Source organism: Pinus tabuliformis, chromosome 5_1 (genome assembly GCF_031772625.1).
Source record: "Pinus tabuliformis cultivar Carrire ecotype Pingquan chromosome 5_1, CPIR1, whole genome shotgun sequence".
Lineage (NCBI taxonomy): Eukaryota > Viridiplantae > Streptophyta > Pinopsida > Pinales > Pinaceae > Pinus > Pinus tabuliformis.
The window spans coordinates 352360002-352374779 of NC_142305.1; the positions used below are offsets into that span (position 1 = coordinate 352360002).

Genomic DNA, 14778 nt, shown 5'->3' on the forward strand with positions numbered 1-14778 from the left:
AACCTTAATTAGGATTTTCTTACATCATTGGGCATGTATTTTGTGTAATATAATTTTTAGAATTTCAAATTAACTATTGGTGGAAAATTGAGGTTTAATCTATATAAAATATTAATAAAATATTTTTAATAATAATAAAAAATAAAAAATAAAATATATGTAAAAAATAATTATGTCTTTTAGTTTTTCAATTAAATTAAAAAAAAAAATTATATATACAAATATTTTACCAACTTTTTAACTTAAACTTATATAAATTTATTAATATATCAAAAAAAAAAATATAAAATAATTAAATCTTTTTTATCTCTATTTTTTTAATAATTTTTTTATAATCCTATCATTAAAGAAAAACAAAAGGAAACGATTAAGACGAAAAGAGAGAAAAATATTATAAACAATATTGAGGAAAGCATAATGGCGTAGGTGAAGGATGATATAAGAAAGCAATGATATAGTAGGTATCCTCTGTACATATATATTTTTGTGATGATGCTCTCGCTACGGAATCCTTCAACCAAAATTAGAAATGTCACCCACTTTTGTAAATCAATATTCAGTCATTCATTCATTTCATTACACTGTGATGTTTGATGTTTAGTTTAGTTAAAAAGAGTGATATTTTATTTAGGAAAAAAAATAAAAAAATTAAGTATTGGAGTGTTTTGAATAGTTTTTTAATAGCGAAAATAAATTAACATTATTAATAAATCTGAAGTACCTAAAATCTTGAAATTTAACCATTATAATTTAGATTTTCAAAAATTTATCCCAAATTTTATCACAATCTTTCCAAAATTAAATTCCCATTATTTTCCCAAATAATTTGTGGGTCATTCACTAATTGAAAGGCACATAGACATAATTATTCCTTCTGCTGCTTATTGGTGAATGGCTGACTAGTTCACAGAATTCCTCTTACATCCCGACAGCGCTCCTAACTAAACCTCATTAACCTTGGTTTGAGGCCAGTGCTTACCTCATCATTCAAAATTGAAAATTTAGCTGACGCTTTGCGTGCATATTTCGCTCTGGGCCCTTTTTGTATTTGGATGCCTCTGTGACTAAACTTTCACATTTTCCCGTTTTGAAATCGTCTTAAACCGTACAATATTGCGGGCAGTTCTGGAATACACAGTGGTTACAGCTATAAATATCACTACCAGTACGAGTGGCTGAAGAGGTAGCCTTTTGACTCACCTGCACCATCATTGCAACATTCCTCAAAACTACCTCCAATACAGTACACTATCATCCAAATTCCACCTGCTGTTTGTCAACTGCCTTTCCTAACCCAACACTATTAGTATTCAGCGTTAGTGGGGCGCGTCATCCTTCAATCTAATCCCATCCCGCAGTGGCACATTCAGTATATTAAGGACAGAATAATCTTGCATACTCATTGCAGTTGACAGCGAAAAATCGCATCACAAAATTCTTTGAAAAAACTGGCTTGAAAACTCCTTGAGTTTGGAACATTTTCATGGAGAATATTGTAGATTCTGATCTGCAGTAAGGTGGAGAAATTGGTCTTTGGCTGAACTGTACTTCAATCACAAACAAGTGGGAGTTTTCATACACTACCTAAGGTTCAATTTCCTCGCATTTTATCTTCGAGTGTTCAAATCAGCATGTCCCGGTAATGCAGTTCTGGTGATTTATTTGACAAACTATAACAAACTGATCTATGATTGAAGTCCAGGTGGTTCCTGAGAAAGAGACGATCAAATCTATGGCTCCATATTGTTTGATGACTGCTTTAGCAGCGATTTCCAGACTTGCCATTGTTCTGATCAGTGTTATGACGATAGGATCCAGTGCTACAAGCGGACGAATCGTGAGAAATTATAAATTCAATGTATGTTTTCCAGTCCTATGGTCCATTATCTCCTGTGAAATTTCTTTGCAAATCATTTGTTAGATAGCATCTTTGATGGGTTTTGCATTGCAGGTGGTTTACAAGTCAGTCACAATGTTGTGTCACACGAAAGACATTGTCACAGTAAATAGAGAATACCCGGGACCTACAATCTACGCAAGGGAAGGAGACAGGCTGTTTATCAAAGTGACTAATCACGTTGAGTACAACGTTACAATTCACTGGTAAATTTGCTCATGGCAAATGATAGCTTACATGTGTTAAATTTAGGTTTTTTCCGAATTTGAATGCTGATTGAAATATAATAGGGTATGGAAATAATTTGATTCAAATATTTTGAAATTGAGAAAAAAATTGAATATATTTAACAAAATTCACAGATATATTTTATAATCTACCAAGTCTATAATCTATCAAGTCTATTTGTGATTATGTCATTTTTATGTTGGTGTTTGAAATCTATTTGCAGAGTCTCATACATAATCAAATCTATAAAAGCATTAACTGTAAGTCAATATTGTAGGAAGATATAAGCAATATAAATAAGAGTCTCATCACCAATTCTGATCTTTTGAGTTTTGGTGTTTGGAATCGATTTGCAAGAGGCCCATCTGTGTTTGTGTGGTCATTAATTCAGATTTTTTTTAATTGGTAATTATGGTTGAATTTGGTAACTATCATTTTGGTTATGGTGAGAAATCAATTCCTCAAGTCAAACGCCTTAGGACTATGTAATATTTATGTATAGTAATTAGTTTGGAGTTTTCGAAATTGGTAATTATGGTTGAATTTCTTAACTATGATTTTGTTTATGTAGAGAAATCAATTCCTCAAGTCAAACACCTTTCTTCTTAATTTGATCTTGAATTGCTTCAATGTAGCCTAGGTCATAAATTTTGGAAATATTTTAGTATTCTATAAAGAGTAAGAAAAGTCAATTATTTAACCTAACTATTTCACATAAATAAATTGAAATCACTGCTGAGATACCCCATCTCAACTACTAAGTCATACGCCCCATTTCAACTACTAAGCCATAGAAGAATATTAAACAAAATACTGAAACTAACCTGAATTCATTTTCGTTCTTCCCAATATTTTTTTTGAAAATGTCAAAATTTCTGTGTTTTTTCTAAGTTGAATATCTCTTTGTGGAGTTGTCGCAAATTTAATGACCTTGTCGGTTCAACCCTCTTAATTAGAATCAAGACTATTAAAAAATCTCAATGCAACTCACTTCTAGTTGTAACTTGCAAATATTGCAGGCATGGGATAAGACAACTACGCACTGGTTGGAGTGATGGACCATCTTATATTACACAGTGCCCCATTCAGCCAGGGCAGTCTTATGTTTACAGGTTTACCATTACGGGACAGGAGGGAACTCTGTGGTGGCACGCTCATATATCATGGCTCAGAGCAACTCTACATGGAGCGATTTATGTTTATCCAAAACATGGCGTGCCCTATCCGTTTCCTCATCCAGAAGCCGAGATTCCTATTACTTTAGGTTTGGATACAATTAATGATTTTTTATCAAAAAAAAATTACCTGAATCGTGCACTCAACTATGAGGGAAATAGTACAACATATTACGTGTAATATACGAATTGTTTTGTTTCAGGAGAATGGTGGAAAGCAGACGTGCTGCAGGTTTTTGGTCAAGCAAATATTACAGGGACATTACCCAACATCTCTGATGCTTTCACTATAAATGGGCTCCCAGGAGCTCTCTACAATTGCTCGGGGGAAGGTATTGCCCTTAAACTCTCTAGTAAGAGAAATATAATCCATGTTTCGATCCACATAATTTAAAAGATTGGTGTAATTATACCGTATTTACACATTCGATATTACAGGCGAGTTTAATTGCCGGATTATAGCCGTTTTTCAAGGTCTAAAATTCTTATGAAGAGAATAATTTGTATAACGTTGATGTTTCAGTCTCAACATTGAAATTACGTTGTTTTTTAGCTGCTTTAATAATAATAATTTAAGAGAATTATAATAATTTTTTTATAAATTTGTTGTGAAGTTAGAAATTAAATTGGTATATAGAAACTGAGAAGGGAAAATTGTTTTAGTTTAGTTATTTGATTATAAAAATCAATTAAAATCTCTATATTTTATTAGTGTTTTATTGTGGTGTTTTTTTAATGCGGATTGTAGATTTTGGGAATATCTTTGAATTTCACTGTGAGGAGAGATGTCAAACAATTGACCTCTCTATGGAGAGTCACATTCTAGAATATTCCCAAAATCTGCAATCAAAGGATTGCAGATACCTAGAATAATTATAATACTTTATTTTTAAGTTTGTGATGAAGATAGACATTGAATTTGTATATAAAAAATGAAAAAAAAAAATTGTTTTAGCTTTAGCTATTTGATTACAAAAATCAACTAAAATGTCTAGATCTTATAGGTACTTTAGTGTGGGCATCCTTATGTGTATTGCACATTTCAGGGGTATCTGGGAGGTCAGGAGAGAGGTCAAACAATGGAACTCTCTACTCACTGTCTGATGACAGAATATTCTCTGAATCTACAATCCACATAAGTTTTGTTCATTGCAGATTCCAAGAATATCATGAAATCTGAGTCTAGCAGAGGTCAAACAATTGAAGTCTCTCCTCACCATCAAATTCGGTGTCAAACAATTGACTTCTCTCCATCAAATTCCAAAATATTCCCAAAATCAACTGAAATGTTTAAATTTGAAGAGATTTACGGGCAGGTGTTGGTAAACTTTCCAAACAGGTAACTAGGTTTCGAATGGTGGAAATTATGGATTCCATAGAAGTGCAGTGATCCCTCCAACACCAGCTAGGATTCCAATGGTGGAAACTACCAATTCCATAGAAGTGCACCGATTCCTCCAACACCCCCCTAGGATTTCAATGATGGAAATTACGGATTCCATAGAAGTGCAGTGATTCCTAGGACACCCAATTCCAATAATGAAAATTATGGATTCCATAGAGATGCATTGGTTCCTCCAACACCATTTCAAATGTAGATTCCTCAACATCACCCTCAAACATAACTTGGAAAATAGAACCTAAATTTAAACTCTAATACCATGAAATAGTACCTGCAAATGTTAGTGAACTTTCCAAACTAATCACTAAAATCCTAGAGTAAAAATTACAAATTCCGTAATCGCTAAGATCCTAGAGTAAAAATTACAGATTCCGTAAAAGTGCACTAATTCCTCCAACAAAATTTCACACCTCCCATTACCTTTTTAAAAAAAGCGCACATTTCTGACCAAACCTATACCTTGCCATCATCAACTAGGAAACCAATTATTTCATTAACCATTATACATATAGCTAGCAATCATCAATTAGTAGACCAATTATTTCATCAAATGGGCAGACCAGTTCTTATTCGAGAACTCCCAGAACACAATTTCGGCCAGCTGGATACCATGATCAATTAGCAGACCTGGCATACCAATTATTCGCTTTTTCTGATTTGACAATTTCTACAACATAATTTCTGTCTGTTTGATTGGCCGGACTGCATTTCGTCTATATTTCCGTTTATTTGCTTAAAAGGAAGATTATTTGTATAGTTTTCCGATTAAACTGAAGATCTCAGCACCAGATCAGGCCATTTCTGAGAATACTTTTAATTAAAAATAACTATCGTATCTCCTGTAATACAAACATATTTTATCTCAAATGTTTTTGGTTTAGTGTGTATTTTATGTTATACTGGTTTAACGTTCATTTAATCTTTAATTAAGAAAAGTATTAAAGCCAGTGCGACCGAGAGCACTGTAATCTGTGTGCATCTTTCAGTATATGCAGTTTTCAAAATATAATAGTTTATAGATTAAAAACAGAATGTATCTTAAAGCAGTATCGGTATTATTTTTTGAATTGGAAACCTTTTTGGCCAATCAACTTCGGAAGTGTTCTAGGCTTCTGTGGCTGACAAGCCTTCTTCTTCTACGAAAATAGAAGATTGGGATTTCAGGATTGGACTTAAGATTATCTCCAGTGAATTTCATCTTCTCATTTTATGGCTTCCTGGATTTTCTCCTTTTCCAGAATTCAGACATTTAGCTTTAGCTCATAGCTTCTGCAATAACTAGATAACTCCGTCTTGTCACATTGAGAACTCTCTGGCATGCATGTACTCTATGTACTCCATGGTATTCTAAACAGTGAAACTGGAGAGAACTAGTTAACATAGGTTTGTTAGCCAATCTGCGATTCTTATTTGTCTGGACTCACGTTTATAAAAACACTTTTTTGCTTGTTGAATCCATTTAATGATTGACCAAGAGAGTTTTATCAAGAAAACCATTACAAATATCATGACCATGTGACCATCCATTAAAATTGAATTTAACTTGGCACTGATAAGCTGAACTCGAAGTCTAGGTGAATGCTGCCTCTGTTTGCCCTTTGTAGACAAAATTATTTAGCTTCTCTTTTCTTATTACTTAACCCTTTTGTTGGTCATTCAGTTCCCCAATGTTTTTTCATTTTTAAAAAAGTTAAATTTATATTTAAATAATAATAAAAAAATTAACTCTTTCCTGCCCCTTCTATTGGTAGTGTAAATTATATCTGGATTCTTATTTCAAAGGTAGATATTGGGATTTTGAAATCCAATATTTAAAACCTTTCTAACTAAAATATTCTCAAAATCTCCATCAATATCTCCATATTTCCTAATATTTCCCTTTATGGTCATACATATATTCTCATTAGTATTCAAAACATCACATACCACTTCCATAGGTGTAGAAATCCCATACAGAAATTCTATGATAAAATTCATTGCATGGTTGCAGATTCAATATTCAGAGTACAAGTCAATTGGGGCAAAACATATCTCCTTCGGATCGTCAATGCCGCACTCAATCACGAGCTTTTCTTCTCTGTGGCCGATCACATTCTCACAGTTGTTGCTGTAGATGCTCTCTACACAAAGCCATATAAAACAGATGTCCTCTTGATTACTCCTGGACAGACAACTGATGTGTTACTAACAACAGATAAACCACGGGGCCAATATTTCATGGCAGCAAAGCCATACTTCTCAGCAACAGGAGTTCCCTTCGATAAGACGACCGTAACAGCTATACTTGAATACCAGGACAGTCCAGCTGAATCATATCCATCGCCCATCATGCCATTCCTTCCTGTTTTCAATGACTCTCAGACTGCAAATGATTTCTCAGCAAGTCTCAGAAGCTTAGCAAATGCCAAGGTCCCACAAACTGTAGACAGAGATCTATTCTTCACGCTAGGAATGGCTCTGCAACGCTGCCCAGCTGGGCAGTTCTGCAACGGATTCCATGGCCAAAGGTTTCTAGCTACATTCAATAACATCTCCTTCATACGCCCCAGCACTGCTATACTACAGTCCTACTACTATGGAAACCATGGCACATTTACTACAGATTTTCCAGATAAACCAATAAATGAGTTTGATTATACTGGAAAGGGTCTGCCTATGAGTTACTGGGAGGCAGATATGGGAACAAAAGTCAGTGTTATCCCTTTCAACTCCAATGTACAATTAGTCCTGCAGGGCACTAACATTGTAGGGACTGAAAACCATTCCATTCATCTTCATGGATACAATTTTTATATTGTTGGACAGGGACATGGAAACTATGATCCAAGACAAGATCCTGCTAAGTTTAATCTTGAAGATCCTCCAGAGCGCAATACTGTAGCTGTGCCAGCAGGTGGATGGGCTGCCATCAGATTCAAAGCTGACAATCCTGGTAAATAAAACTATTTCAATTTTTTTTTTCAGTCAATTCATAAGTTTTACAGATAGCAAACACTTAATCCCCATAAATATGTGTGGTTTTAGTAACCCTTTGACTTATTTTTCCAATTTCAGGAATCTGGTTCATGCACTGCCATCTAGAATTTCATTTGTCTTGGGGTTTGGCAATGGCTTTCTTGGTGGAGAACGGAATTGGACCACTGGAAACTGTTGAACCTCCTCCTTATGATCTGCCACAGTGCTGATAAAGAAAATAAATAATTAATCCCATGTATATAAACTAATTGTACTGGGCCCTTCCATTGTTACATTAAAATAAGAGAGAGCATTCCAAATTCGTATCAGGTCCCTTAATTGAATGAAGGTTTCTTCTTTATGTGGAAAGAAGGGGAATTGGATGTAATCCTCAGATTTCCTGTGCATGAAACCTTTTGTGTGGATGCACAAATTGCACCTATAATGTTCTAGCATTTGTGTATTTTTTCTATCTAAACAAATTGACAATCCATTGCGAAACAACGTCACTGGTCTCTGGCTTCTTTTCCTTTTGACCTTTTAAGCCTATGTCTAGGCAGCTTCGCTAGGCTATTATATAGTTGCAAATCCATGGGAGTTTATCACAAGCGGTAAAGGTTCAAGATACCTTCAAAAGATTAATTGCACTGTTCCCAAAACAATGAGAGTTTTATGTTTGATTACTTTGGGGTGTCTGTTTTGATTTTCAGGTTTAATTACTTTACAGTGTCTGTTACAGTATTATTATGAGTTGAATTGTTACAAGGTTATCAGTAGAATCTCTACCCATAATATATTAATAATTTCTAGATACCTCAACTTCAATATATTTATCAAAAACTCAAGGTGAACAGCCAGTGCTCACGAGTTTCGAACCATCGACCTTCCACCAATCAATGGGTCTACACTCTGGAGGATACTGACCCCACTCTCCCAAAAAGAATTAATCCATAAACATAACGTAAGCACACCAACAGCTTTGCTTATCGAGTTTCGTGTGTCATGTCAGGATTTTTTTATTTCAAATCATTGCGCCACAGCGCGATTGCGGTAAGGTAGTGTGACCTCCACTTATGCATTGCGAAAAAGCTTGATTTCATCACATTTCCCCGGCATTTGGGCGATGTACTATTTTGAAGATTTGAAGAAGAGAGAGCGTGCTGCACGAGAGTTAGCAGTTTTAAGTGAACATAATGGCCCATGTCAGACCACAAAGCGTTCAGTGGGGGCATTGTTAAGATTATTGTGCCTTTTGAGACAAAAAGATCACAAATTTCCTCTAGATTTTCTTAAGTTCGATATATTTAATTCATTTTGTGAAATTTGTAGATCACCTTCTCCATAGCGGATCAGTTGGCAATGTGATTGGTGGCAGTTGAGCTTTAAATAATTAAATAATTTAGTATTTTCAAGTAATTTGCATCTTGAGTTGGTGTAGTATTAGGAATGTTTGGGTAATTTTGTTAAATGTTGGACAAAATGTATTATATTGTAATGTATATATGTAAAATTAGTACAACCATATTAAAAATATTAATATGGTTAATATAGCGAAAGGCTTCATTTGTATCTACTATTGATAAATATATAACAAAAAAAACTATTGCAATAAAAATATTATTATTCACTATTACAACAAAAATATTATTATTAATTTTGATTTTACCTAACCCTTAAGAATTTCAGGGCACGATAAAAAACAAATATGCTTTGAAAATCTCTAAGAAATTAGTGGGCGTCATGACATCAAATTTTTTAAATTGATTAAAATTCAATGCAACCTAACAATCTCTGTTGTTGATAAACATTCAGACGAAGCATATGCTCAACATATTCCCTTAAGAATCAATCTTGGTTGCGAACTAAAATAGGAAGTCTTCGGCCAATTAGATTGTGATGTGAGATGTAAGGATTAGTTTGAAATAAAATCAATTTTGAAGAAATGATAAGCTATTATATGTATAGTAAAAGATGAACAAAAATAAATAAGTGCTATATAGTAGTTAGTATCTTCCTCTTAGTTTAAATATAGCTAAATTAAGGTAAAAATATTGAATTCATGCTAGTGTTAAGGTTTAGAATCCAATAAATTTAGGTTATACTCATTGTTACATTTAGATATTTTATTAATTATAATTCTGCATTGTGAACGTGGAGAATCGAGTCCCTACCTGTGACAATAATAATGTCTTATTGTAGTGATAATGTTTTTGTTGATAAGGTTGTCTAGAAAATTTTATATTTGTTGTATAAAGTATCTCTCTCTCTCTCTCTCTTTATATCTATATCTATATATATATATATATATAGATATATATATATATATATATATAGATATATATATATATATATATATATATATATATATATATATATGAAAGGATAGTTGTAATACCCTCGAGTTAAAAGTTCATGTAATAAAGTTAATAAAGGAAAAATAATACCAAGGTCATGGGAGACATATTCCAGGTTGGATGTTAGGCAAAACATCCCAGTGGACATCACATGTTCATTACGGCTAAGGGGAAATTGGCAGAAGTGAAAAAAAACAAAACAATAAATACATTATTGACATTTTATTTATGAAAATAATGAAATATAGGAGAAAAGGGAATTGAAAGGTCACAGGTTGCATGTAAGAAGGAAAATGAAGGAAAATAGAGGAAAATGAACAAACTAGAGACATTAATAATAAAAAGACATCAAAGCATTAGTTTGGGGCCTTTTGTCAGTTCAAATTTGGAATTAGTCTCAGAGAGGAAAAGATCACCAAGTAAAGCAATCAAGCAAAGGAAGGACAAGGAAAGTGAAAGAAAGCAAGTATCAAGAAAGGAAAGGTTGGATCAAGCAGCTTTAGCGGGAATACTTGTAGGTAACAGGTTGCATGTATGATTTCCTAACTAGTTTTTGCATGCATGGTATATGCATGTGTATATTTGGTTCATTTGTTGTCATTGGCATGGGTTTCATTGGGTTTCGATAGTGGTTTTAGCCTTGCCTTGCCATTTCTGGATAGCCATGATGTGATGTGATTCATTATTGCTTGAGCTTTGGATATCCAAAAAATTTTGGATTTGGGTGAGGAGGTCTTAGGAAAGATACGAAGGGCTAGGGGTGGAGATGGTTTTCTTCGAGAAGCCCTGAACATGTGGGTGGAGACAAAAGAATTACTTAAGGGACGGTGAATGAATTATGAGGCATGCAAGTTCAACTTGGTTTTATGATCTTAGGATTGGTTTAGGTGAGATCACGGTAGTGTGAGGGTGGAAGTGGTTTAACCTATGGATTCCCTTGGTTGTTTATGGATAGATTTATCCCATGAGATTCCACATTCATGCTTTGAATATGGTACAGGGGTGATTGGCTGAAAAAAGATTTCGTTCAGCCCAATTTATGGTTGGGTGGTATGTGGAAGTCCTGATGGTTAGCTTACACATATGTCAATAAGAGCTAAGTTCTTCATTATATATTATGAGTAGATATGCTTGTTATTATGTGGATTTAATCGATGTTTTATCATTGTTATTTATGTGGTTATATGTTGGTTAAAAGCATGGTTTTATGACAGATCCAAGTTATGGCTCTTATCATGTTTGATTGATAAATGAATTGTTAATGAATCCATGACCTAATGGATGTGATTGTAGCTATTATGAGAGGGAATTAGTCATTCTTGGTAAATCTGTATGTTCATGTTCAATTACGATATGTTCTATGCTTAGAGCAGTTTACTTATTTTTCTTATTATTATCCATACATTAGAAATCACATGAACATTAAGTAAAGTGAAGATAGAACATTAAGCGATCGACAGAAAACAAGCCAAGACAAGAGACACAAGATGTGGTGGCTAGCCAGGGACAAACCCCAATATGGGGAAACCCTTTAATCAAATCTTCTTTTATCTTCAATAATTCAGCAGAGAGAAATAGTACAAAGATCTGTTTTATATCAACAGCAGCAAACCCCAGATCAGCGCTAAACTAGGGAAGCAAACCTAGATTGAACTTGTCAAGTTTCCACCAGTGAGTCGTTCACTGTGCACCAGTCCAAGACTTCATCGTGCACCAATCCAAGATTTCGCCATGCACCAGCGTAAGATTTCGCTGCACACCAGTGCAAGATTTCGTCGTGCACTAATGCAAGATTTCACCATGCACCAGTGAAAGATTTCGTCGTGCACTAATGCAAGACTTCGCCGCACACCAGAGAGAGAGAGAGAGAGAGAGAGAGAGAGAGAGAGATGTGATGATTAGTGTGTGTCCAAATGAGGAAAAGACCTCCTGTATTTATATACAAATGTTGATGATGAATAGATGCATCTGTTGGACTTCTGAGCCTACATGAGTTGGTGGTCGGCTCAATAATTATTCCAGAATCAAAATAAATTCATATCTCCATAAATTCTTATCGAAATTGGATGATCTTTATATCAATCCTACACCTCTCAACAAGAGGAATCTAGGAAAAATATTATCAGCCATGAATAAGGTGAACCACATGGAGTTTGGCCCTAGTTTCCAATTTTAACACTCCCTCTCAACTAGAGAGAACTCCATCAACAATTTGTCTATCTGTAGCTACTATTCATCCATCAAATGCACTGCCTTGTACAGCTTGACCCCTACTCTGTTCTGCTCTATTCTACCTGCACTTCTATGTTTTGTTCTACCCTGTTCTAATCTACTTTTCTCTGCTTTGTCCAAATTATGAAGAAGAAGAAATGATCGGGGATGTATCATACTGACTCAAAGTCAGTCTCAGAGTGTGTACCACTGGTCCTAGACCAGTCCTCAAGTGACCCGAAGTCAGTGTCATAGTGGGTACAACTCCTACCACTGGTCCCAGACCAATATCATCCTCCACTGACTCAAAGTCAGTCTTAGAGTGTGTACCACTGGTCCCAAACCAGTCTCAACCAACCCGAAGTCAGCGTCACAGTAGGTACCACTCCTACTACTAGTCCTAGACCTGTCCTTCACTGACCTGAAGTCAATCTTAGAGTATGTACCACTGGTCCTAGACCAGTCTCAACAGACCCAAAGTCAGCGTCATAGTGGGTACAACTCCTACCACTGGTCCCAGACCAATATCATCCTCCACTAATGCAAACTCAGCCTTAGAGTATGTACCATTGGTCCCAGACCAGTCTCAACCAACTCGAAGTCTGTGTCATAGTGGGTACAACTCCTACCACTAGTCCCAAACCAGTATAATTGATCCCAGATCAATGAAGTTCATCCTAGCATAGGGAGTACAGTAGATACAACGATGCATCCATCGGTACTACTATGGTCCCTATCCTCATTTCCCTACTCATTGATCAGATGAGAGGTACTTCCCATCAGTCCCAGACTGCATGGGTAGGATGCCTCCACAAGAGAACTAATCAATCACATCCTCATAGGAGAACTAATCATCCTACTACACAATCGTCATGGAGAACACATCATCCAGACCTCACAGGAGAACTAATCATCATGCTACATAATCGTCATGGAGAACACATCATCCAGACCTCACAAGAGAACTAATCATCCTGCTACATAATCATCGTGGAGAACACATCATCCAGACCTCACAGGAGAACTAATCATCCTGCTACATAATCGTCATAGAGAACACATCATCCAGGCCTCACAGGAGAACTAATCATCCTGCTACATAATCGTCATGGAGAACACATCATCCAGACCTCAAAGGAGAACTAATCATCTCGCTACATAATTGTCATGGAGAACACGTCATCCAGACCTCATAGGAGAACTAATTATCCTACTACATAGTTGCCATGGGGTGTTACAGGGAAAGTTTTGATTCTTTTACCCTTTGATCATATATCGCTCCAAGAAGTAGCCCACACCCCCTTGGAGCTACAAGAGCTCCATACATCATATAGGACCCTCATTAGAGAGCTTTTGAAAGACACCAAGTCATTCTCGGAAAGTAAAAAATTTGACCTTTCATAGGGGCTTTGTCAAAATGTCGGCGACTTGTTCATCTGTACCAATATGTTGGAGCCTTATAGCTCCCCATTGCACCATATCTCGAATATAGTGGTACCTGATATCGATATGCTTGGAGCGATCATGAAATACATGATTCTTTGAGAAACAAATCCCACTCTGGTTATCACATAGGATCACGGTGGTATCCAATATAAATCCAAATATCTCACTGAAGAGCTTTCGCAACCAGAATGCCTCATAGGAGGCCATACTAGTAGCAATATACTCTGCTTCGATGGTGCTCAGAGCCACCGACTTCTGCTTCCTACTCATCTAGGATATCGAAGCAGATCCCAAGGAGAAATAGCACCCAAAAATGCTCTTACGGTCCACCACACTACCTGCCTAATCAGCATCAGTTTATCCAAGTAGTCTCACATCTACAGCAGTGTATCTTATCCCATGAGAGATTGTGCCCCCAAGAAATCTCAGAAGATTCTTGGCATCAATCCAGTGAGTCTCAACTAAATATGAGCTCACCATGCTCACTGCAAAACATATGTCCAGACGGAGGTTCACCATGAACATCAGCGCGAATGAGTTTATGAAATTCAGAGGCATTTCCCAAATTTGTTCTGACATCACTACCAAATAACTTCTGAAAGTTAAGATCCTCGAGGTAGTCACAGGCTTGTAGTCCACCATACTAAATCTTTCCAATATCTTCACCACATATTTTCCTTGAGATAGGAAAATTTCCCTTGGCTTTTGCTAGACTTCAAGTTCTAGGAAATAGTGCATTAGTCCTAGGTCCTTCATTTCAAATTCAGAAGCCAACTCCCTCTTACATTTGTGAATGAGAGAGTCTCCACCTGTTAGAAATAGATCATCAACATACAACACCAGTTTGAGAGGTTTGTCATCTTCAACCTTAAAGTAAAGGTTGGGATCAGCTTCACTCCTAGTGAATCCCAGCTTCATCAAGTAGCTATCGATCCTCTCATTCCATGCTCTGGGTGCTTGCTTTAGCCCATAGAGGGCCTTATTTAACCTGCACACATGAGATTTTCGATCATAAATCTCAAATCCTTCGGGTTGCTCCACGTAGACCTCTTCTTTGATCGAACCATGCAAGAATGCGGTCTTGACATCCATCTGATGTAGGTTCCATCC

General features: G+C 35.8%; 1 protein-coding gene across 1 annotated transcript; it reads left to right on the plus strand.

The window, feature by feature from the left end:
- The first annotated feature begins 1687 nt into the window (after window positions 1–1687).
- LOC149164911 (laccase-12-like) lies at window positions 1688–7975 on the plus strand. The gene is made up of 6 exons (XM_089429642.1): window positions 1688–1858; window positions 1952–2103; window positions 3145–3389; window positions 3504–3632; window positions 6693–7634; window positions 7757–7975. The coding sequence occupies exons 1-6, from the start codon at window positions 1688–1690 to the stop codon at window positions 7885–7887; spliced, it is 1770 nt and encodes a 589-aa protein (XP_089285768.1). The 3' UTR covers window positions 7888–7975.
- The last annotated feature ends 6803 nt before the right edge of the window (window positions 7976–14778 follow it).